The 27,241-nt window shown below is 39.6% G+C and overlaps 1 protein-coding gene across 1 annotated transcript in view; it reads right to left on the reverse strand.

The window, feature by feature from the left end:
* LOC124721751 (katanin p60 ATPase-containing subunit A-like 1) overlaps positions 1-27,241 on the reverse strand; it is a 203,053-nt gene that overhangs the window by 41,179 nt on the left and 134,633 nt on the right. Inside the window, exons 5-7 of the mRNA XM_047246853.1 lie at positions 11,588-11,891; positions 3,554-3,775; positions 744-886 (exon numbers count right to left, since the gene is read on the reverse strand). Coding sequence (XP_047102809.1) covers positions 744-886; positions 3,554-3,775; positions 11,588-11,891 — 669 coding nt within the window. The remainder of the gene's footprint in view (positions 1-743; positions 887-3,553; positions 3,776-11,587; positions 11,892-27,241) is intronic.

Below are 27,241 nucleotides of genomic sequence, written 5' to 3' on the forward strand. Positions count from 1 at the left end.
TGGAGTAGTTTGGCCTTTTCTGTGACAGAATGAAGCACTTTTTGTTTCAAGGAAAAAATCTGGTCAGATATTCTTTAATTTATAGAGTAGCAGTTGTAGTGACGAAGATTGCATAACAGCTGGGACACCCAAAAATCCAATACACTACCTGGGAAAATATAGGCTATATTTAATATCCCTTGTATTTACTAAAAATACATCAATACTCAACAGATTCTTGAGAGTATCAAGAAATCGGCACCCTGAATCATGTCATCTGAGAGTTTATCAGTTAAAAAAAGTCTCAGATGAGGACAGGAATCTATTTAGTGCCAAAACAGTATGCTGAGGAATGGCACAATAATAAACAGTTACATTTTCTCTCTCTCTCTCTCTCTCTCTCTCTCTCTCTCTCTCTCTCTCTCTCTCTGTGTGTGTGTGTGTGTGTGTGTGTGTGTGTGTGTGTGTGTGTGTGTGTGTGCATGTTTCAAAACTGTTTATTGTATTTTATGTGCAAAATTTTCACACTGTCAGCTCATCTGGAATTCACAACAATGGCTTAGGGACTACATATGTTTCACAATCTCTGCATTATTAATCTTCCAATGTGCCTGTACCCTAACCTTTTTCTATTCTCAGACTCTACTCAAACACTGATTGCAGTGTCAACCAACTTATATCTTCATTCACACAGGCAACACTTGTCCATATAACTTAATTAATGGATGTTTCTTTACCATTTGAAGTAAATATGGTGTTCATACCTGTTAGAATTAAGACCATCCATTTGAATCAACAGTTCTGCCTTAAATCTTCGGGAAGCTTCATGTTCTGAATCTGTACCACGTTGTGAACACAGTGAATCTATTTCATCTATAAAAATAGTGCTTGGGGCATAAAAGTGAGCCTGAAATATAATGCATATTATTAAGGAAATATCTTATTCATTGCAGCAAATTAAAATGTTCAATTTGAAAAACTGGTATGAGTGAGACCCAGAAAACAAAATCACTTTGAAAAATTAATACAAGTATTCAATCACTATTCCAATCATATTGCCTTTTTTCTACATGTCATTATATTTTGAAATGTACATTGTGTATTTGTAATGTAGCAGTATGAGCTGTTAGCCTAGAATATACAGTATATTATAAGAAATGAGTTGATTGGCATATACTTTAGATAAACTTGTTCTACCAATATTGAAACATGTAGGCAACAAATTAGCTTTATGTGATCATATGAACTGAATTATTTGTTATAAAGTACAGGCCACAGCATACGCAGTGGATCTCCTGAAACACTGCTTTACAGAGACACTTTAATGGAGCATTGTGATGTGGAGATGCTTGTGTCAAAGTTACTCTCAACTATTTTTAAATAATTAATATTTTTGATATTTATATCCAGTCTGACAGGACAGTAGCACTGAGCATTTTCCTAACTATGGGTATCAGAGTCTATGTGTACAATGAATATCCTCTTTAGTTTCTTAATATTCAATCTGGAGTTGCCAAACTTGATTATCTATATTTCTAGTTTCACACTATGTTTCACTTTTTTCTGAGTTGTTGGCTACCCTCTCCACCACTTTCGTCTTCTAGTTTTTAAATCTTATCCATTGGTTTCATTATTTATTTATTTCTTATCCTGTGACAATATGACTTTTTTGACTTGGGAACCTGGTTGGGTCTCCTGCATATCTCTTAAATTGCCCCTTTTCTTTCAGCCCTTTCTTCTATTTTAGTCAATAAAGGAACATCTGATTCCAAAGTCTACTATCTTTATCATCTGCTGTTCTTGTGTTTTTCTACTGGAACCTCATAAGTGTCAATTTTCCATTTCAGTTTAGAATTATTAATATTAGTTGAACTGAGAACAAAGAGTATCAACTTAGTTTACAAATTCCAAGGATTTTAGAAAAGGGAAGGGAAGGGAGGAAAATGCATTGAAACCTGTAAAATAAAGTGTGAGAAGGATGATGCACTGAAAGAATCAGCTCAGAGGACATTAAAAAAATCAGAATGTAGCAACAAGCATATCAATTCTGAAGAAATTAATGAAATGCTATTAAAAACAAAATAGTGTACAATGTAAATGCCTTGAAGTTGTTCTCAGAATGAAACATTAAACCTGAAGTAAACTTTAAGCAATAATAAAAATTCCCAACGGGTTAAAGCTTTATGTCAGACTGAAACCTGAGTATAGATCTTTGCTTGCCTTCCACATAAGTCACATAATTTTAACCTTTCAGGAATATTTCTCTGCAATAAATGTTATACTACAGAGTAATAATTTAGTTTTGCCAGCACTGTGATCTAGATTGTTCCAGCTTGAATGCAAATGGAGTAGAGAGTATTAAAATGTACTATTAGAATCTGCACAGTTTCAGTTTTTTAACTCAACTGTCCTGTTCTTGAGATTAATAGCAAATTATACCAAACCAGCTCCAAAAAGACATACTGTGCTGCATGGTTTGTCTGTAGAAATATGCTCTATAATCTCCTCAGGCTCTGTAACACTAACAGTGCTGTCTTCCTTACTAGATGTGTTGAAGACAGGATTCTTCATTATAATGTCAAATGTAAATATATGTAGTGTTAATGACAGTCTACTTTTATGACAGTGATAGAGCTGATTTGTTCTTTATATAATTAGGACAACTGCAAATGAGTATTTTCCCATATACAAAACAGGGCACTACTTTTTAAAAAATCTGCTTACTTCTAAAAAATAAATTATTATCCATGAACTGGAAAAAAGGAAAGTTACTTTATTTAGACCATTATGGTCTATGGTATGCATATTTCTATTGCTCTCTGAAAAACCCTCAAGTTTTGTACAGATTCTGCATTATCTCACTAACATAAGCATAACTGATAAATACACAAACTGCAAGCTTTACTTTTCATACACGTCAGATGCTTACTTTCGAAATTTAGTGTACCAAAGCAACCCAGGCCACTTTTGTTCCTATATTTTTTTTCTTATGCTGCATACACTGCCATTGTCTTCAAATGTCTGAAATACAGCTTTTCAACTGGTTCTATAACTTCATTGTTAATTTGTACAATTTTTTTCCTGTGTACTGATTACAAATCATTTGCAGGCAAACAACACAATGTCATCAGCAAAATGAAGGTTGTTCTGTTACATTCCATTAACAAATATTTTTCACCATATGTACCTGAAAACATCACCTAGGGCTGCTGTGAATAGCATCGGTGATACAAAACTCCGTACATGCTTCTTTTCTCAATTTTAAAATTCCCGTTATCCTGGTTAAATCTAATGATAGTCATTGCAGTGGTTTATGCATTCATCAGCATAATAACATAGGTTGAATCAATGTATTGTCTGTCAAGGACTGTCAGAAGAGAATTTACTGACATTAAATTTATAGCCTTCTCAAAATCTCTGAATCGTAGGCAAAGTGCAACTACTTTCATGACTTATAAATGGTTGATTGTGCTATACTGACTTCTAAAACCAGATTGCTACTTTGACTGATTAAAAGTGATTTTTATGCAGTTAGTGAAAACTTAAGTGAATTTCCATTATTGTATAAGCGTACCATTTCAAATAATAGTCGCACAAGCTTTTCTGAGTCTCCACGGTATTTTGAGGTAAGTGTTGCTGAAGAAATATTGAAGAATGTTGAACCACACTCAGTTGCAACTGCCTTAGCCAACATAGTCTTTCCTGTTCCTGGAGGTCCCACCATAAGAATTCCTTTCCATGGTCTTCTTATTCCACGGAAGAAATCAGGCATCAGCATTGGGAGTACCATGGCTTCCTGAAACATAGAGTGCTTTTTCAGCCTATGTAAATGTCAATATGCCATTCACTGGTCAGTAATTGATGATTATATAGAACATTCATTCTGGAAGTTCTCCATTTATCAGAAAGAAATGAGTTTGTAAATTAATAATAAAGTAGATTTAATGGCAATGTATGTTCCGGAAATAGAAATAATTTCACTTGACTGATGCATGTTCTTTGAGGATCTTGGAAAGAATATTTGTAACATTCTCATAGTGGATTTTTTGGCTTCAAAATTAAATTAGTTACGCCAACTTTCTCACTGTATGTCCTACTCAGTTAAGTAACTAAAAATATGACTCAATTAAAATAAAGTAAGTAAAACAGATTTCTTAATAGCACAGGTTTACAGAGCCAGTTTTTCTACAACAGAATATTTGCATCTGTATGAGGTCAGATATGTATGCTGATGGGAAACTGATTGCTACCACATTGGAGTAATAGCACTTTTGTTGTTTCACTGAATTGAGTGTTTCAGTATGGTACATGACTGAAATGTAGTCAGACCATGCACTGGCTGTACACAGAATAGCTGCACACAGAAAGGCAACATGTTTGACTGACAAGTGACACAAGTCAGATGCGAGGGACAGCTTCATCCCTGAAGCTATACAGCTACTGGAGCTTTCATTGGCCACAATTTCCTGTATATACAGTGGCTATGTTGATCCAGGTAATACTGCAACTACAGTTATCAAAATTTAGCTGGTAGGGATTTCCATCACTGGGCTGAGAATTTAACCTTAGATAGACAAACCACAGCCCTCCAGATCACTTGCTATTTTTGTACACAATATTTGGGAAACAATACCATCAAGACCTATCGCATCACCATAAGGTACAAAAACCGCCATCACACAATAAACAATTTGCAAACCACACCTCGCAGACCAGAGCAATTAGCATAAGGGCAAAAACATTGCAAATGGATGCTCAACAAAAGGTAAAAGGTCACTAAGGCAGATGAGTTCCAGTACAGAATTGCATATTTCAAAATGTGTGTGTAATCCTATAACGATCAAGATGCAGTCTAATAAGTGGTAGTCTCTTCATGTGATGAAATTCATATGAGACTGAACGTGACCTCTGGTGCATGTACTCCTATCATTCATAGGCTAAGGATTCAGGTAGTGGCTGGCAGATCATGTGTTTATATTTGTGATTTATATGATCCTACTGGAGATATGTATTTTCAGCATGATAATAATACACCCATCAAAAAAAGTTTTGCATCACCTCGGTTCCAAGAGTTCCAGAACCTGTACAGAAAATTGGAATAGAGATCAACATAAACATAATTTCTGCCCTTTTTATTGCTCATAAAGACCACATATTGCATGTTGTACCACCACACAGCGAGACCTTCAGAGGTGGTGGTCCAGATTTCTGTACACATCGGTAGCTCTAATACCAAGTAGCATGTCCTGTTGCATTGATGCATGCCTGTATTTGTCATGGCATACTAGCCACAAGTTCATCAAGGCACTGTTGGTCCAGATTGTCCCACTCCTCAATGGCGATTTGGTGTAGATCCCTCAGAGTGGTTGATGGGTCTCGTTGTCCATAAACAGCCCTTTTCAATCTATCCCAGGCATGTCAGTAGGGTTCATGTCTGGATAACATGCTAGTCACTCTAGTTGAGCAAAGTCATTATCATGAAGGAAGTCATTCACAAGATGTGCACGATTGGGGTGCGAATTGTTGTCCATGGAGACAAATGCCTCGCCAATATGCTGCCGATATGGTTGCACTATCAGTTGGAGGATGGCATACACGTATCGTACAGCTATTACAGCACCTTCCATGACCTCCAATGGTGTATGTCAGCCCCACATAATGCCATGCTAAAACATCAGGGAATCTCTGCCTTGCTGTACTTGATGGACAGAGTGCATTCAACCTGACTGGGTTGCCTCCATACAGGTCTCCGACGATTGTCTGGTTGAAGGCATATGCGACACTCATTGGTGAAGAGAACATGATGCCAATCCTGAGCAGTCCATTCAGCATGTTTTTGGGCCCATCTGTACCACATTTCATGGTGTCATGGTTGCAAAGATGGACCTCGCCATGGACGTTGGGAGTGAAGATGCGCATCATGCAGCCTATTGCGTGCAGTTTGAGCCGTAACACGACGTCCTGTAGCTGCATGAAAAGCATTATTGCACATGGTGGCGTTGCTGTCAGGGTTCCTCTGAGCCATAATCTATAGGTAGCAGTCATCCACTGCAGTAGTAGCCCTTGGGTGGCCTGAGCGATGCATGTCATGAACAGTTCCTTTTCTCCCTGTAACTCCTCCATGTCCAAACAACATTGCTTTGGTTCACTCTGAGACTCCTGGACACTTTCCTTGTTGAGAATCCTTCCTGGCTGAAAGTAACAATGTGGACATGATCAAACTGTGGCATTGACCATCTAGGCTTGGTTGAACTACAGATAACATGAGCCGTGTACCTCCTTCCTGGTGGAATGACTGGAGCTGATCAGCAGTCGGACCCCCTCCATCTAATAGTCACTGCTCGTGCGTGGTTGTTTAAATCTTCAGGCAGGTTTAGTGACATCTCTGAACAGCCAAAGGGACTGTGTCTGTGATACAATATCCACAGTCAATGACTATCTTCAGGAGTTCTGGGAACTGGGGTGACACAAAACTTTTTATGATGTGTGTAAATAACCACATCATCACATCATCACATCACTCTTGAATGTTGTCAGTGTGGTGCTCTATGGATATTAGAGTATGGTCTGATTTCAGTCCTATTGAGCAAGCCTGGGATTCTACACATCATTAGACTAGTTTCCACTAGATGTGAATCATCAATCAGTAAGAGTCCATGGGGCAACTAGTCTCTTGCAAACCCCATGCCATTACAAGTGTCCACCATCATCATGGTACTGTATGTTACTAAGGAAATGTGTATCATTCCATTACTCTTCAGTGTCTATTTCATTGATGTATACATCTTCATAAACAATAAATAATGCACAGTATGTGAATGTCTAAGTACCTCCACACTTGTTCTCCTATATCTTAGTTCTTCATCATGATCATAGATGTTAACCTCGAAACTTTATTATTAGGCTTTTTGCTGACAAATTTTGTGTATTGTGCTTATATGCAAAGTTAACCATCTGAAATGTTAGCCTGTCATCTGAAACATCAGGAACTTTATGCCATACTTTCTAAAATGAAAGCAGCTTCTTGTACCTTTACTTATTTTCTTCAAGTGCTACTAAACACACTTAAGAGCCAAAGAAACCAATTCACCTGTCTAATATCATGTAGGCCCCCCAAAAGCATGCAGAAGTGCCACAACACAATGTGGCATGGACTTGACTAATGTCTGAAGTAGTGCTGGAAGGAATTGACACCATGAATTCTGCAGGGCTGTCCATAAATCTGTAAGAGTACAAGGGGGTGGAGATCTCTTCTGAACAGCATATTGCAAGGCATACCAGATATGCTCAATAATGTTCATGTCTGGGGAGTTTTTGGCCAGCAGAAGTGTTTGAACTCAGATATGTTCCTGGAGCTACTCTGTATCAATTCTGGATGTGTTGGGTGTTGTTGGAATGCACAATGGACATGAATGGAAGCAGGTGATCAGACAGGATGCCTACGTACATGTCACCTGTCAGAGTTGTATCTACACATATCAGGGGTCCCATATCACTCCAACTGCAGATGCCCCATACCATTACAGAGCCACCACCAGCTTGAGCAGTCCCCTGCTGACACGCAAGGTCCATGGATTTTTGAGGTTGTCTCCATACCCATAGGCGTCCATCTGCTTGATATAATTTGAAATGAGACTCCTCTGACCAGGCAACATATTTCCAATCATCAACAGTCCAATGTTGGTACTGACTGTCCTAAAGCTTTGTGTTGTGATGTTTCATTGAATGGTTCACACCGACACTTGTTGATGGCCCAGCATTGAAATCTGCAGCAATGTGCAGAAGGATTGCACTTTTATCACATTGAACAATTCTCTTCAGTCATTGTCGGTCCTGTTCTTGAAGGATCTTTTTATGGCCCAGCAATGTTGGAGATTTGATGTTTTACCGGATTCCTGATATTCACAGTACACTCGTGAAATGGTCATACAGTAAAATCCCCACTTCATCACTACCTTGGAGATGCTGTGTCCCATTGCTCATCTGCTGACTACAACACCGCATTCAAAGTCACTTAAATCTTGATAACCTGCCATTGTTGCACCAGTAACCTATCTAACAACTGCGCCAGACACTTGCTGTCTTATATAAGTGTTTCCAACTAGAGCACTGTATTCTGCCTATTTGCATATCTCTGCACCTGAGCATGCACACTTTTACCATATTCTTTGGTGCTTCAGTGTATATTCTGTTAATTTAATAACTGAGGTTGCACACCAGGGTTGATATTTTGAACAGCAAAAGATTTTAAAATTTCTGATTTTTTTTACACATTTGTAAATGTATTACTGCATATTTTTCTTTTAACCACTATGCCAGACATAAACATTGTGTTTATAACTCGATGTCTACTGACACATGTTATGCAAGGATGTTGTTCGTTGGGCAGGTGAACTGACAATCTCCCATGATATTCTTACCATTATTTTACTTTATCTTACAAATCTTATATTATGCAATTGAAATCAGTTAAAAATGTTACAACTACTGGTTAGAAATAGATGTCAATGGGAATACAATAAATGAAACTCTATGTAAAAGTCTAAGCGTTCAGATGGATAATAAACTGAGTTGAACCAGCATAAAGGGTAAGTTCTCCAAAAAGCTCCTATCTGTCTGCTTGGTATTTGAAAATCCCTACCACTGTGTAATCTGCAGATTGTGTTTACATACTTTCATTCAGTACTGCACTATGGTGCAGTGACATAATTTCCTGGGACAGTGCAGGAAAGGTTAAAAAAGTATTTTTTCTAAGGGCACATGCAGTTAAAATATTTTGTAAAGTTTCTAACCAAGCATTTTGCAGAATCCTCTTCATAGACTCTGGGATTTTTATACTGGTGCACCAATAAATTTACTTCCTAACATTATTTGTGGTTAATAATAAGTGCAAATTTAGACTACGCATACCTGGCTAGGGTTCAAAATGTATGTGTCAGCCATGAATGTTAGCAGTAATATTGACACAGTTCATAGTAGTTATGTTACTTTCTGAAATGACCATAGGTCTCACAGAGGTCTAGGTAAGCTTTTACATAATATCCACCACAATCAATTTATGCTACATGGTGCATGTGTCATGAAGAAATTACCATGAGACAGTTTTCCCTAACATGTATGAATCTGGCAGTGTAAGACGATAGATAATGTTTAAATAAACAGCAATCCTGTTACAAATATGTTAATGTAGGATATGATGTCCTTTGATTTTTCTGATACCCCGAGCTGCTCACTTGGTAGGCATAGGAACTTTACCTACATATTGCTGTAAACACTGATAAATGTTTAGTCACTGCCAAAGAGTTTCAGAGGACTGTCATCTGCAACAATAATTTCACACTAAATGTTTAATTTTTTTCTCTGTTGCTATTGCCATATTGTTGAAAAACACTAAAATTTAATTTATGCTGACTGGTCTAAGCTATATGACATATCATGTTTTTACATGTCACCTAGAAAGCAAGAGCAGCTTTCCATATTCATTATCGAATGAGTTATCAAGAATGAAATATGGATCACATCAACATTATATTCAGTTGATAAAAAGTTGGTTTCAGTATAAATTTTGTAGTCTGATCAGCCTGAAGTAATTACATGCAGAACTGTGAGTAGTATAAATGGTCTATTTTCCCTAGCTTACTATTACTCTGTGAAGAAATGAGATCTATCTGTTTGTTGAGAACGGAGAAGGTCACTCTTCCAGGTGAAGCACCATACATTAGTATTTGTGATTATGGGGCAACTATTCACAAGTCTGAGCTGCAAGAGATGGCTGTCATGTATGTGTGAGGTGTGCTTGCTTGTGTGAATGAATGTGTGTGTGATTTCTTATTAAAAAAGGCTTTGGCCAAAATCTAAATGTGTAATAATATTTTCATTGTGCCTGTCTCCAGCTCAACATGTCATCTTTATGGTGAGTAGCAATCTATCCTTTTCTTATACAGCTGATATTTCAACCTGGTGTTTCCATTGTTTTATACATGAGTGATTTCAGTTCAATAACCTATTCTTCATTATGAATTATGGGAATATTCTGCATCTAAGAAAAAATAAGGATTTTTTTAAACCAGTATGCTTAGAATACTATTAGAAATTCCTATGCGTCTTATGTGTGATTAACATATATGTATTCCCGAAGAAAAAAATTAATGTTTAAATTGATATGATTCCTAAAGTAGCAAGATTATGAAACTGTGAGACTCCAACGTGTTCAGAACCCATACCATCTGTAACTTCCAACTAAAGGACAGATCTTTTACACAGATGCAAAACGTTCTACATAAATGGATAATGTCCATATAGAACACCCAACATTCCTACATTATCCTTTGTCTGAACTTCAACAATATTATGTAATCTGCCTAGCTCCTTCTGCTTTCACACCACTGACTCTGTCACACTGTTCTTCTTTTTTCTTCCTATTACTATTCCAGTCCTCCCTAACATTGGTTCTATAGACTGATATTTTTCTGAATACCTCTAAATTTTATGTGTGTAACTCACTTTTTACATTAGTATTTATTTAATTTGATATTTATTTAAATATTATGTTTTTATTTTGTTCCAGTATCCAAAGCAATATATCAGCAACCTCAAAATTATGTTTATCTTCCTGATAGCCTTTTCGTTTGAGGAAACGATGTCTTACCGCTCAGCAAGTGGAAATCTCCATTTTTTTGTGTGCCTTACTGTCACTCAGTACTATTTTTAAAGGCAAATTGTGTCTGTCTCTACATAATTGCACATCATCATGAGAAACATTCATTGTCTTGCTAGTTAGTGATGATTACATGAAGTAGTAGTGGAAGGCTAACTATGTTATGTACTTAATTATGGAGACAGGAAATGGCGTATCCCATTTCAATGAAATACTACTGATAAAATTCAGCATATACAGGAGATTAAAAATGAGTATGGCTCTGGCAAGGCTGCATTGGCAAAGCATATACATGAAATTCAGAGATGAATACTGTAACTCCCAATAGCATGTCTGGTCCAAGTTAAAGTTTTTCAGAAGATTTATAACATAGAATGTTAAATTTTGGATGTTCTTTCTGTGGAAAGTTGTTAAGGAAACTTTTGAACATCGGTGTGTTATGGAATTTGGTTTTACTTTGTTGTTTTTGTACCTGTAAGGGAAAATCCACATGAGCAAGATAAGAAGCAGTAGGACACACATAGGTCTCATCATGCTTCCTCTACATATAGAACACAGGAGGAAGAGAATGGTGGTCGTGTTAAGCAGTACCTGACAGCCACTAACCAGTGGCATGAAGAGTGCAGATGTCAATCAATATCCAGGGCACCTGAGATGAGGGTATTTGCTCTCATGTCTGATGCAATGATTTAGTATTAAACTGTTCTTTTTATTAAGCAGGAGATATAAAACATAATTTCTGATACCAAACATCCAGAGTGTATTTTAAATACAAAAAGTTATTCAAGCAGTAGAGAAACATTTCTCATGTACACCTTCTTCTGGTTTTTTAATACTTTCATCATATTTTGCTGAAATGTTTGATTATTCTTGAGTTGTGTTAGTAATAACATGTAACTCAACAAAATATTACTGTCTAAAATAAGTGTGTAACTGAATATTATTCATCACCTGAAGTATTGCTTTTGCTTCGCTCAGCCCAGTGACACGGTTCCACTGCACATTAGGATTTCTATGAATGATATCCTTTTCAAGTGTCTCTACAAGATGCTGTTCATACTGGGCAGCCTGGAACACTTTTGGTGGGGTTTCATGAGAATCACTGTCTTGTGAAGGTGTTGCAGATGGTAATGAAGGCGGTCCCTCATTGCTCCGTCTTACAGGTCCTTGTGTTTTCACGCTCACTGCTGCTCCAGGATGTGACCGCTTTGTCAGGCATGGAGTGCGGTCCATTGAATGAGACATCCTGGATCGGCTACAATGAAAGAAGTCAAAAGTCTTAATGAAAAATTTACTTGGTGAAATTGTAATGACTTATTGTTAAATGTGTAATGAATTTAGATATTCACTAATATAATACTATGACAACTAGCTCGAAACTGAAGTTATGGTACGCATTTTTGTTTATAAGAATTAATTATGGAGCACATTTATGATTCAAACTTTCAGAAAATATTGATGGTACTTCTTTCCTATCTTTCCACATTTTCAGTCATTGCAAAATTTGTGGGAATCAAAATTCAGACACATCTTAACCACATTTTCATTAATGAATAGCTTTCTAAACCATCTTAGAAGAGGTGATATACTGTGTGAGGGTCAATTTAAACATAGGACAATGTAACAAACTCTTAGTCAATGAAGAACCATCAAACACAGTGAAAACATGAAAGTATGTGACAGTATGGCTTCATGAACTGCCAGTAATGGAGGAGATGCATTGCAGCTTGAGAATCACTAAGTAAGAAATGGTGCTGTCCCTTAACTAAAAGTGGCTCATGTCAAAAGTGTGGCTGTGGTGGTATGCTCCTTCAGAACTACTTTTAATAAAAAAAAAAAAAAAAAATCCAAACTTAGCGACATTAAAACTATATTATAAACTGTACCATACAGATATGAGTTACTGAATATTAATGACAGGATATAACCCTCTATGGTTGTGCTTCACAAGTTTGTAAGCTTCCAATACATTGTAAAATAGTGCTGTGACAATTTGTTGAATCACTTGAGCAATTGCATCTTGGGAATGTGGAAACATTTGTTTCAGCTCTTCATACTTATTATGAATGATCTTACAAAGGGTAAGCTGTGAACTTTTAAGAAATTCTACAAAAAGTGGATAATTTTGAGAAATATCTGGATAAAAAATTACTATGGTAGATATTATTCCAAAACATTGTGATTATTTTCTTTAAGAATTACAAATTTGTTAACTTAGGCATTCACAAGAAAAGTTGTTTTTATATAAAATCAGCCCTACAGAATTTTATGCAGAGAAGAGTAGTGTATTTGCTTGTGTGGCACACAGAGCAGATGGAGAGGGTGGCAACAGTTACTTGAGTGGCTCCTTTAATTATACTGCAGCTGTTTTGTGCTAACAAATATGTGAGCTACAAGAAACATTTCTGAAAATGGTAAGGTTTTGGCTTTTATCTCCACATTTGCTCTGCAGCATTATTTAAAATTGTTTCTGCGATACTAATTTTCTGTATACCTTTTATGTAGCTCTCAGAGATGAGTTGTCCATCAAGACAATGTTAGACAATAAGGAACTGTTTTCTGGACTTCCACAAAAGATAATGGTTATACAGGTCACAAGTATCTCATTATTGTGTATTTCCATGTGTCAGAAAAGTGTATATACCCTGCCTGACAAAAATAGTGAAGCACCCAGTTGGGGAGGAGGGAACAAAACGAAACTTCATGGGTTGAGAGGGTATGTGATATTATTTCAGTGATTACAAGATTGGGGCAAATTTACAAAGAAGTTGACAGTAAAGTGGACCCACCTATCAGTATGACATTGCACTCTCTTTTGCCTGGCTTTATTTACTGATACAATTGTCAAGGGTGTCATAAAGCCATTGTACCCTCTCCAATGGCAAGTCATTCCTTGGTATCCTGGATACTGGCACTTTGACAGAGTTGATGTCTCAGCTGGTCCTCAGCATTTTCTATCAACAACAAATCTTGATGTTGCTAGAACAGGAATACCTCAACATCACACAGAGACTTCACAGAGGCACTTTCCATGCGTGGATGAGAATTGTTCCGTTGAAAAGTAGCACCACAATACTGTAGTATGAGTGGTAGTATGCGAGAATGCAGGATGTCTGTTATGTACCATTTTGCCATCACAGTTCTGTAACCAGTACCAGCTACGATGTAAAGTCATACCCGATGGCTCTACACACCATGATGCCAAGACTAATACCACTATGCCTCTTCAAAACATTGGAAGAATGGGACATCTTCCCACGTCACTACCATGCTTGTCGACGATGATCATCTAGCCTAGCGCATAATCATGATTCATTGCAGAATACAATGTGACATCTTTCATCAGCAGTCTAGGTTCCATGTTCATGGCACGTCTCCGAACACTGCTGTTTGTGTTGTGGCGTTAATGGGAGCCTACATATGGGAAAGTAGTTCCCTAGTCTGGCTGCTGCTAATCACTACTGAATGATGCAGGATGATAAAGAACATTGCAGGGAATCCATTACTTGTTCTTGTATGGCAGGCACAGATGTGGAGGGGTTACAGTGTGCTTCATGCACTAATGAACTACGGTGGCAGTTCTACCTGTCACAGAGAATTGCAACTATAATCTTTTACACAAACACTGGTGTTTTATATGTTTGACAGCCGACCATGTCTTCTGGGTGCTTCACTGTTTTGTCAGACAGTATATATAACTACTAAGAAGCCAACATTTAATTCATCTGTAAAATCATTTCTGTAAAAAATAAATAACACTGTATAATATACTATAAAAAACTTGACCAATATGTCTTTTTATCAAATATCAAAATATCTTATATCATACCCTTGTATATTACAAATAGAGCACATACAATATTTTGATTTTATTGATCAATAATTCTGTCCACAAAGAGTTCAGCTCATGGGGAAAGATATCAGCTATCCTCATAAAAGAGCACTATTGTCACTTTGGAATTCTGTAGATGACATAGAACTAGTAGCAGGCACTCATGTGACCATCCACCATTGACAAATCATTTCAGGCAAGTGATGTCAGTTGTACGAATCACTGCAGTAAGCTAGGTTGAGAAGGAGATGTGACAGAATGGAAAAGGAGATATTGTATTTGGATGTGCATACAACCACACTGTGACTGATGTTGCCCAGTTTGTTAGTGTATCAATGTGGAATGTCGAATGTGTTTACAGGGAATAGTGTACTATTCACAGCCAAGTAACAGCATTTTAACTATGGTCATGATAAGGTCTTAACTAACAGGGATGTCAATGATGATCAGTTTCAAACTTGCCAGGAAATGGCATCAGTGAATGCAGTTTCATCTCAATAAGTTGTGAAGGGAGTGCAATGGACATTTAGCGTAGGGTGGTACCTCACAAAAGGCCATTACTCACAAATGCACATAAATCTACTTAATGAGCCAAACAACACAGAGGAATGGAGGCACATAGTGTGGCCTGATGAGTCACAGTTTTTCCCCTTTTCAAATGATACAAGGTGCTGAGTGCATTGGTGGCTCAGTGAGGCATTTAAACTATAATGCACTGAGGGTGTAGGTCAGGATGGAGGTGGTCCTGTGATCTTCGAGGGATGTTTTTTTGTACCATGGCTTGAGCCCATTCATTCAGGCTACGGATGTATATTTCAGCATTCTTGCCAAACAGTTATCTTCCTTTCTTCTATATATTCATGGTGATATGTCATGGACACTACCATCTTTCATGATGGCAGCAGCTATGTTCACAGGTCTGCAAGCATATGTTCCTGGTTTGATGAACATTCAGGGACCCTATCAAACCTCAGCTTATAACAGACCAGAAAAGTTCTAACAAAAACTACCATATCACACAAGTATACCACACTGATTGAAAGAAACCGGAAAATTAATAGGTACATCTTTCTACCAAATTCTGTGACAAGGATCATTTTTCCACACAAGTGACAATATGTCATTTGCCACCCCCCCCCCTCCCATTTTTCCACACAAGAAACATTTCATGCCCCCTTTCCCTTCTACTTCCCTTGCACGTACATTACCTGCCAAGCTGCAATTCCTTGGGCTCTTCATGAGACCTGTCAAAATAAACCTAAATCTACTGAACATGGAAATGGATTGGTTTTGCTACTAATTATGATACACTCTGTGTCAAATTTTTCACAAGAGGCACCTCTAGTGTGCCTCAGCCTGGTGCCCCAAGTGGCCCTTGGACCTTAAACAGGGCCCTCCTGTGGCAACGTAGAGATTATGACTCAGAAACATCCAGACGTGACAGAAATCTATGTAATGGGGAGAGTAAATGATTTTGAATAAACTTACAAAGTTTGTGGAAGTGACCTGGTATGATAAGATATCAGTAGTATGAAAAAGGCAACACCAAGTACTAGTACTGAACTAAGTGTTATTAGTGTTCTATGCCCCACAGAAAATTGGATATAGGTAGATGAGTTAGTTTCAATTTCTACATGAGGCTACATACTGTCAGATTATTTGTGTAAAAGCAGTTATGAGACTAAAAAAGAGTAGTAATGCAAAGCTATTATAAAATTCTTTATACACAGAGATATATGCAAATACAGTTGTTGCTTACATCTATAGCTATGCAAGAAATCAACACTTCTATGTGGGAAGTTCAACACTGATTTGTATTGGAACTAGCAGTAATGGAGTAAGGTGGAACTATTGACTTGTTCTTATACCATTCCTGATAGTAATATACACATAGGGGACAATTTCACAAAATAGTTAATTTTGTATTCAGGTTGTATTTTATCAGAATTAATTGTTCAAAATATTGTTGCAGAAGAAGCTGAGTAGTGCAGCCGCTGTAGTGTAGTGGTTATGATACTAGACTGTTGCATGGAGGGTCGTGAGTTCAAAACTCACCTGAACTGAAACATTGCTATTCTAGAAGTATCCACAAATGGCAAGAATCATTGTACCGGAATGTTCTGTAACAGTATATATACTGTATGTGTTCCGGCTGGAGGCAGTTCACTCCGCGCTCTTGTATGTGCAAGTGCTGAATAAACCTTCGTTAAGTAAAGTTAGTGTTCGTCATTCATCTCCTAACACCTTCCTCTGCGTGACATTACTCTGGTGGAGGCGCTGGGTATTGGAACTTGTGATACCACACATTGTCGACGACACAGTGGCTCCCATCAGGCCACGACAGAGCCGCCATTTACGTGGCGAGAAACCCGAGTTTGAGGCATATTCTATAGATCCCAATCTATCAGAGACAGAAGAAGAAGATGACGTCACGATAACAGCAACTGTGTGCCATCACATGAGACATCCTTCCGGGTTCTCTGGTGACGATGGTCAAGATCCAAACAAGTGGCTGAAGGTATACGAGCTTATAGTAAAATTTAACAAATGGGATGACACCGTGTGTTTGGCTAACATATTTTTCTACTTGGAGGGCACTGCCAAGCAATGGTATGAGAAGAACGAGGAGAAGTTCACAAGCTGGGAAGTATTCCAGGCGGAACTGCGCGAGTATTTTGGCGACACACAACGACAGAAGTGCAAGGCTGAAGATAAATTAAAGTGCAGGGCACAGCGTCCAGGAGAAACTACAGCATCCTACATTCAAGACGTCTTGGAGCTGTGTAAAATAGTGGATCCTCAAATGAAGGAGGAAGATAAGGTTGCACATCTCATGAAGGGTGTCGCTGAGGACATGTATCAAGCCCTACTCCTGAAGGAGGTTTCGACAGCAGACGACTTCATAAAATGGTGCTAGTATATCGAGACAATGCATCAAAAAAGAATTACACGCAAGAAGTTTGAACGGATTCCAAGCGTCGTATCGATGTCTGTGATGGAGGAAGAAACTGATTTCACAAGTGTTCGTTGTCGGATAGTGAGAGAGGAAGTTCATAAGGCACTTGGATTGCACGTCGAGCAAAAAACCGAGACGGTTCAAGAGGTCATAAGCGAGGAAGTGGAACGGACATTGAACCCAATCTCTCGTCCTTCATTTCCCTTTAAAACAATAAAAAAGTCGAGACCCAGGCGAAGTTACGTTTCTACAATGCCGCATGAGGAACCTGTTTAGGTACCAAGGAAGACTGATGTCTGGAGGACCCAGGGTAACCAACCAGTATGTTTCCACTGCGGACGACCGGGACATGTGATGCGTTATTGTCGAGAAAGGATATTTGATGGAGCCCCCGCCAAAAGACAGCAGAACGATCTTAGCCGTCGCCAACTCCGGGACGACGAAGATGAACAAGAAGAGGTGGGCGCCAGACGACGTAGGTCACCATCGCCGCAAGCTAGCCGCTGGAGAGGACGCTCCCCAACACGCCGATCAAGGTCCACATCGCCGTTTAGAAGCTGCAGCCGATCACCTAGCCGCCGCCACCTGGAAAACTAAAGACTGCGACCTTCCTTGGAGGTGAGACTGTCGAAGAGAAAAATCCTCCGCCGTCGATCACTACGAAAATGATAGGAAACTACGTCGATGTCCTCATGGATGGCCAACCAGCCCAAGCTCTTGTGGACTCTGGAGCATCATAATCAGTCATTTCGGAGAAGTACCATCGCCAGTTGCAGAAAACCGTATTCGTCGACAGCAAAACATCTCTGCTGAAGGAGGCTAATGGGAAATATGTAAAACCTACAGGAAGATGTGTCATTCATGTGGGTATAAGTGGCCATACACAGCTGTTAGAATTCATCGTCTTCCAAGAGTGTAATCATGACGTCATTCTCAGATGATAGCTTCTCAAGCAATTATAGATTGTGGTCGCTCCAAGATTATGGTAGATGAGATGAGGTACTCTGGACAGGAAGATGCGCATCCGAGTGTGTGGAGACTATGTGTGCTGGATGAAGTGATCATTCCTACAGTCAGCACTAGAAAGGTAGCTGTCATGTGTCATGCCATGCATCAACCCATGGATCTTGAGTGGAATGTAAGAGAAGCAAACCACTGGAGAATAACTTGGTCATCCCAGCCTCTGGCATCTCGTTTAACAACGGATTCGGTGAATTGTGGATAGTTAAGTGTCGCCGAGAACCGCAGATCCTTCCAAGATGCATGAGCGTAGTAAATGCTGAGCTGTTAATTGGAGAACAGCTGAGCGTCATAGAAACTTCCCATGCCGGGTCTGTGGGCGAAATTAGCGCTACTTTCGCGCCACCACTACGAGACAAGATCTTCTAGCTCGACTATCACCAGACCTCACTAAGGAACAACAGAAGAAGCTAACTGCCATTCTTCAAGAGTTCTCTGAATGCTTCAATCCACAGGTGAAGAGCAAATTAGGCAAATCGTCAGTGAAGCACTGGATTAGCACTGGAGACCATCAACCAATAAGCCAGAGAGCATAATGTGTGTCAGCAACGGAACGTCGAATAATTTGCGACGAAGTAGAGAAAATGATGTAGAATGACATCATTCAGCCTTCGCAGAGCCTATGGTCGTGACCAGTGGTTCCTGTCAGGAAGACAGATAGCAGTTGGCGCTTTTGTGTTCATTACAGGAAGCTTAATAAGATAACTACAAAGGACCTTTACCCTCTTCCATGAATTGATGATACACCAGATTGTCTGAAAGGGGCTAAGTTTTTCTCAACCATGGACATGTACTCGGGATACTGGCAAATCGAAGTAGATGAGGCTGATCGTGAGAAAACTGCATTCATCACCCCTGAGGGCCTGTATGAATTTAAGGTAATACCGTTTGGTCTGTGTAATGCACCAGCAACTTTGGAACGAATGATGGATAATCTTCTAAGGCACCTGACGTGGACGATGTGTCTTTGTGAATTAGGTGACATTATAGTGTTCTCAGAGACATTTGATGAATTCATAAAAAGACTGAGGGCCGTTCTTAAGTGCCTCCAACAAGCCAGACCGTACCAACAAGCCGAACTGAAACTTAATGCAAGAGAGTGTCCCTTGGAGCAAAAGAAATCTAAATGGTTGGACACCTTTGTCAAACGAAGGTGTACGGCCAGACCCAGAAAAAGTGAGAGCTATGACGGAATTTCCTATCCCTAAAAGTATTAGAAATGTGAGAAGCTTCCTCAGATTGTGTTCTTATTACCGTCGTTTTATCAAAGACTTTTGTATCAAAGCCAGGCCACACCAAGACTTGTTAAAAGCCGATGCTAAATTTATCTGGGGTGGTGCTCAACAAGGTTCTTTCGATTTGCTGCAAAAAGCTCTGACGACTGACCCTGTACTCGATCTGTATGATGAGAGAGTACCTACAAAACTACACACAGATGCCAGTGGGTATGGGATCCGTGCTGTTGTAGTGCAGATTTCGGATGGAAAAGAGAAGGTTATAGCCTATGCGTCTAGGACACTTAAAAAAGCCGAGAGAAACTACTCAACTACAGAAAGAGAATATCTTGCTGTGATTTGGGCCATGTGCAAATTTCGACAGTATCTCTACGGAAGGCCATTCACAATTGTTACAGACCATCATTCACTTTGTTGGTTGACAGATCTTAAGGATCCAACAGGACGACTCGCCAGGTGGGCACTACGACTTCAAGAATATGACATTACCATAATGTGCAAAAGTGGGATAAAACACCAATATGCCGACTGTCTCTCAAGAAACCCTGTGCAAGACCATCAAGACTTTGATGAAGATAATGACTGTCTCGCTGCACTCTAGGATCTCTCTGCTGAGCAGAAGAAGGACGCCAAGATATCTCAAATTATGCTTCCTTAAATCGGTCAGAGGATGTGAAAGGACAATTTAAGGTAGTTAAAGGATTACTTTGCAAGAAAAACTTTGATCCGTTTTTGAAAGAGGTGGTTACCAGTGATTCCTAAACACATGCGCTTAGATGTTCTACAGAAATTCCATGACACACTTGAGGCCGGACATTTAGGATTTATTAAGACATACGATAGGATCCGCAAGAGACTTTTCTGGCCGGGTTTATTTAGGAGTGTCCGTCACTATGTGTCGCACTGTAGCGAGTGCCAGAGGAGAAAGGCAGTTCCTCAGAAACCACCTGGCCGACTCATGCCAATTGCACCAGCCGAAACGCCTTTCCATCGTATTGGGCTTGACCTCCTCGGACGGACGGCAGGAGTGGCCGAGCGGTTCTAGGCGCTACAGTCTGGAGCCGCGCGACCGTTGCGGTCGCAGGTTCGAATCCTGCCTCGGGCATGGATGTGTGTGTTGTCCTTAGGTTAGTTAGGTTTAAGTAATTCTAAGTTCTAGGGGACTGATGACCTCAGCAGTTAAGTCCCATTGTGCTCAGAGCCATTTGAACCTCCTCGGACGATTTCCAACGTCTGCTTGTGACAATAGATGGATTGTTGTTTGCACTGATTGTCTGACGCACTATGCCATTACAAAAGCCGTGAAAACAGCCGAAGCATTCAAGGTAGCCAAATTCACCGTAGAAGACATTGTATTGAAACACCGTGCCCCAAGGTCGTTAATTACGTATCGAGGGAAAGTTTTTCAATCGAATCTTGTGACAGAGATAAACTGTCGGTGCATTACTCATCACATGACGACTGCCTACCATCCGCAAACTAACGGGCTTACTGAACGCCTTAATAAGACCTTGGCCGACATGCTATCAATGTTCGTCAATGTTGAGCAGAGCAACTGGGACGAGGTGCTACTTTTCGTGACGTTTACCTACAACACCGCCAAACAAGACACCACAGGATTTACGCCATATTTCCTGGTGCATGGGCGTGAGGCGACTACGACGATCGACACTGTGTTTCCGTTACATCCTGATGACGTGGAAGACGTCTACATCGGCCAGATAATAAACAGAGCTGAGGAAGCTCGGCAGTCAGCTAGACTCCGTACGTTGCAGGCTCAAGAAAACGATCGCCGAAGGTATGACACAAGCCACCGCCCTGTTGTCTACCAGTCTGGTGACCTCGTCTGGATCTTCACTCCTGTTCGGAAGGTTGGTCACTCTGAGAAACTCCTCAGGCGCTACTTTGGCCCTTATAAGGTTGTAAGACTGTTGTCTGATGTTACGAAGTTGAAGACTTCGAACCTGACACAAGACGACGAAAGATCAGAGATACGGTCCACGCCCTTCGAATGAAGCCCTATAAGGCTCCTGCAACCCAGGGTACAGTCGAAGCTCCAGCGACAGGCAACAAGTGGAAAGGTAACAAAGATCGTAGCGGCAAGGGAAGTTATAAGAAGATCACCACCAGGGTGAACATCAGTCATCTGGAGTCAGAGTATGCAAGACCGATGACTCATTCCTGGACTAGGAGGATGTAACAGCGAGACGCTGTTCTCTTAAGGAGGGAGCAATCTCGCAGAAGAAGCCGAGTAGCGCAGTCGCTGTAGTGCAGTGGTTATGATACTAGATTGTTGCATGGAGGGTCGTGAGTTCAAAACTCACCTGAACTGAAACATTGCCATTCTAGAAGTATCCACAAATGGCAAGAATCATTATACTGGAATGTTCTGTAGCTGTATATATACCGTAAGTGTTCTGGCCAGAGGCACATCGCTCTGCGTTCTTGTATGTGCAAGTGCTGAATAAACTTTCGTTAAGTAAAGCTAGTGTTCGTCATTCATCTACTTATACCTTCCTTTAAGTGACAATATAGTTTCTAAATCACTAACAATGATACTTATATTAAATAACCTGGAAATAAAATTTCAAGAACTTGTAGAGATGGAACTTATAAAGTGAACTAATAACTGACTTTGACTGACAGATTATCATTCAGTTTAAAGCTTTCACCCTCCCCTTTTTAGAGAACATCTTTATTTCTTCTAAAATACCATATTTCCCCAAATATTTGTAATTAAAATTCTTATTTGATTTCTGATTTTTAATCAGTGGCTGTTTTCAAAATTCAGTTCCACAATTTTGTAGCTCTGATTTGTCTGAGTTCAAAAATGCCCCTCTCACTAGCAAAACTTGTTAATTTACTATTTATTCTATCTACAAAATTTGAAATTTTAGCCATTTTTTCCCAGGATTTGCAGATCCCGATGAGTATATGTATGGTATTTACAACATAATTCTTATAATATTGTCATTTTCCTTGACAAAAAACACATAGTTAATGACACTTCTTTGTCTGATCGTAATTTTGTGTCCACAAATTTTGCTAGTTTCCCTCTATAAAGTAAAATATAACAATAAATTTTGAATTTTATTAATACACACTTCTGTAACTCACTGTGCAGAACAGTGTTCCAGTTACTCCTTGTCTAACCACCAGACACTTACATGTAAATATCTTTGTGAACTTCTTTTAGCTGACCAGTCCAGGTTAACATCTTATGGTCATGCTCAATTAAAATATACTATTGGTCAACTAAATGATTCCATCCAAATGTACTCTTATGATGTGATTCACTCTGTAGTTAGTTATTATTTTACAAACATAATATAAACTGTTCATATGAACACCTACTGTGTGCAGTTTTTGTATGACAGGATATCAAATTTTCAAATCCCCCCATACGCGAACAAGCAGTTTGTCATCCTTTGCTAGCTTTTTAAATAATTTACTATGTGTGGCTTTGTCTGATGCATTTGTCAAACATTTAGAGTGTTTGATGTGTTTGAGAGAAGTTTTGATTTTTGGTGTTGATGTTTCATTGTGCAGATTTAGCAAAAAAGAGATTATTACAATACATCTCACTATCATGAGTTTTTGCAACTGTGGAAACTATGATCAAGGATAAAGACAAAACAGTACCGGCAATTACCAAAAGGGTAGACGTCTTGCCTCTTTCCCAGCCATATATCGTATTATGCTGGAAGAGTTAAAAAAAAAGCAATATTTTATGCACAACACACAAGAAGGAGTGCAATAAAATAAAAAAATATCAAAATTCACATCTTCTTCCAAACACAATGTATATGTTTCCACAGTGTGATATTTTAATAAACTGTTGTTAGGCAACAAACTAGATGAAAATAAATTTTTGCATACTTGTGTCTTCTTTTTCAGTGTGAGGGCCAAGTAAAAAAAAGAAAAAAAATTCCTTTAGCAGAGTTTCATAGCTATATGTCTCTCAGTTTTAACTATTTCCTGGACTAGCATCTCGTTTTCTTTTTCTTTTTTATACACAGCGTTAAAGCCAATGCAAGGAATGCTTTGTTTGCATTGGTTGCCATTCCCTCTAGAGTCAAAATACTTTGTAACATGCTATGCAACACACCTGCATCCATCATTGCCAAAGCAGTATGCACACATGCTGTTAGGTTGTATCCATCCATTGGTGGAATACTATAAACTTGTTCCTTTAGGTGTCCCCACAAATAAAAAGCTAGTGGAATAAGGTCCGGGGAACATGGAGGTCAGAATATTTGACCTCAGTGACAAATCTGTTTCCATGGAAACGCTTAATTTAAATAGTTACACACATTCATTCTGAACCGTGGCTGTGCACCATCACGTTGAGACCATAGCTTTCGCCGAACACTAAGTGGGATGTTTTCCAATGAGCCAGGCAAAGTGCTGTAAAGAAACATACAATACAGGAGCACATTCAAATTTTCCAGCAATATGTAGGGGCCCAAAAGCACTCCTTCCATGATTCCAGGCCACAGATTTATGGCAAAGCGTGCCTACAAGTCATGCTTATGTGTGACATGTCGGTTGTGTTGTGACCAATAATGTCTGTTGTGGAGGTTAAAAATACCTTTGCGAGTGAAGCTAGATTTGTCTGTCCATATCACACTCTTCATAAAATGTTCATTATCTTCCACTTTTTGCAAAAGCCATTCACAAAACTGCATTCGTTGAATGAGGTCTTCTGGCCATTGGTGTTGAGTAAATGTGTAATGATACAGGTGCAATTCTTCACTAAGCAACACTTTAACAACCAATTTTTGAAATATCTGAACTGCCTTGCAATATCATGGGTATTTCACTGAGGTGAATGGTATCAAGAATTGCATCCTGTGTTTGTGGAGCATGTCTAGTCCTTGAATGACACCTGTCCATTACTTGTGGACAAAGACTACTGCTTCCCTGATGACATTGCTCCAGGAGACAAAAACATTCTTATCAGGATGTCACCTTTGAGGGTACTGTGCAGTATATGTACGAGCAGCAATAGCAGCTTGGTTATCGAATTCACCCAGTATCAAAAGCATAGTGATGTATTCATTGTTTGTCTACTCCATCTGGAAGTCACCCTACATGAACTGGACAGGACTAGTTATGATTGTGCACAGCCCAGTTAGTGGACACATAGAACAATGTCCTGATTATTAATGATAAGAAATGATAAAGAGTAGGGAAGAAACATCTAAAAAATAAAAACGTAAACTGATGAGGATTAGAACCATAAATGTGGTTTTGATGTCCCTTCAGTCCACTCAGTGACTTCCAATGTCTGGTACAGTAGTGCAGGGTGATACACGTTCCTCTGCACATTCCAATGAACTGCGTGCCAAGGAAGAACAAACTGCATGTAGGGGTATATGTGGTTCCCGAGAATAGATGGATAACTGTGTTAATCCACTGTGTCTTCCGACATGACAAGAACACCCAGGGAAGCCACGAAGACATTCCCCAGACCGTCACATTCCCTTCTCTATCCTGGACCCGCCTGACGATTGTTGCAGGGTGTTTGCTTTCAGAAGTTTGACATAATGGAGCGTAAAACTGATTTATCTGAAAAGACCTTCTGTCACCACTTAGTGGATGTCCAGTGGTGCTATTGGCAAGCAAATTCCAGCCTTCGTCGCTGATGAACAGCAGTCCACATGTGTGCACCTACATCTGCATCTACATGGATATGGTTCAAATAACACTTAAGGTTGTGGCAGAAGATTAATCAAACAAAGTGCACTCTAATTCTCTATTACTCCACTCTAGAACAGCACGCATAAAAAATGAACACCTATGCATGAACCATGCACCTGCTGCAGAGACCCATATGCAGCTACATGCACTAAATGGCCATGAGGAGATACTGTTAATAGTCCCTTGGTTCATCTTGTCAATTGCTCAACAGTTTTACATCTATTTGTCTGTACACATCTCTGCAGGCATCGTTCAGCCCTGTCATCTATAGTGCATGATGCACCACAGTTGCACCACAGATTTATAACCACTTAGCATCAGTTTTGGATATTGCAATTTTGCCATGCATGGTATGCTTTAACCATGGTGGCACGTGAACAGTTTACAAACATAGCCATTTCGGAAATGCTTCCACTCTTTTAAAATTTTAGAAAGCATTTTTGACTGGAGCACAGTGATTGGTATAAAATGTTAAAAGCCGGCCGAAGTGGCCGTGCGGTTAAAGGCACTGCAGTCTGGAACCGCAAGACCGCTACCGTCGCAGGTTCGAATCCTGCCTCGGGCATGGATGTTTGTGATGTCCTTAGGTTAGTTAGGTTTAACTAGTTCTAAGTTCTAGGGGACTAATGACCTCAGCAGTTGAGTCCCATAGTGCTCAGAGCCATTTGAACCATTTTTGAATGTTAAAAATCAGTAGAAAACAGTCTCGATCACATTTTCAGACTTTTTATTTCTTGACAACCCCTTTTAGCCCTTTCCTCGGACCATCAGGCTCAAATCCCTGTAATACAGTAATGATACATATTCAGTATAGGGGGCTGAAAATATGGCTAACGACGTCTAAAATATAAGCTACAAAGTATGATGTTATGCCCAGTATGTGTGGCGGCAGACAGAATGAGATACTTTGAAGTACAGTTGTTACTACTGAATAAGGCCTGAAAGCAAGTGATCGGGCCCTTTTAGACATTAGATAAATCACACCATTTCTGCACTGACAAAGATTGCGCTGTTCCTGCATACCCCGACACATATTATACTCTACACTGCTAATGCTGCCACCTGCTGTCTGTAAGTGGCTATAGCACTTTGATGTCGAACGTAGGTAATGGTTACATTAGTGTGACTCGGTCATGTACACTGATCCAGCCACAACATTATGACCACCTACCTAACGGCTGGTACGTCCACATTTGGCATGGATAGAGTGGCAACGTTTCACGGTACTGAAGCAATAAAGCCTTGGCAAGTCGCTGGAGGGAGCTGGCACCACATCCGCCCACATGTCACCTAATTCCCATAAACTCCAAGGATGGGGGTGACAAGCTCTGACTCCACATTCAATCACATCCCAGAAGTGTTCGATCGGGTTCAGATATGGTGAATTGAGGGCCAGCACATCAATTGGAACTAGGCACTGTATTGAACCACTCCATCACATTCCTGGCCTTGTGACATGGCGCATTATCTTGTTGAAATATGCCACTGTTGTCAGGAAACATGATCGTCATGAAGCGGTGTAAGATCCTGCTAGGCAATCATGGTGCCTTGCACGAGCTCCACTGGATCAATGAAAGCCCACGTGAATGTTCTCCTAAGCATACTGGAGCTGCCACCAGATTGTCTCCGTCCCACAGTACAGGTGTCAAGGAAATGTTCCCCTGGAAGGTGACGGATTCGTGCCCTCCCATCAGCATTGGGGTTCATCGGACCGTGCAGAGCATTACCACTGTGTCATTGTCCAGTGCTGATGATCACGTGCCCATTTCAGTCGTAGTCGCTAAACTCGTGGTTAATATTTCAACACGAAAAGTAGTATACTTCGCATATTTTCATACGCTTATGTCATATGGTATTAT

This window comes from Schistocerca piceifrons, chromosome X (assembly GCF_021461385.2).
Source record: "Schistocerca piceifrons isolate TAMUIC-IGC-003096 chromosome X, iqSchPice1.1, whole genome shotgun sequence".
Classification (NCBI taxonomy): domain Eukaryota; kingdom Metazoa; phylum Arthropoda; class Insecta; order Orthoptera; family Acrididae; genus Schistocerca; species Schistocerca piceifrons.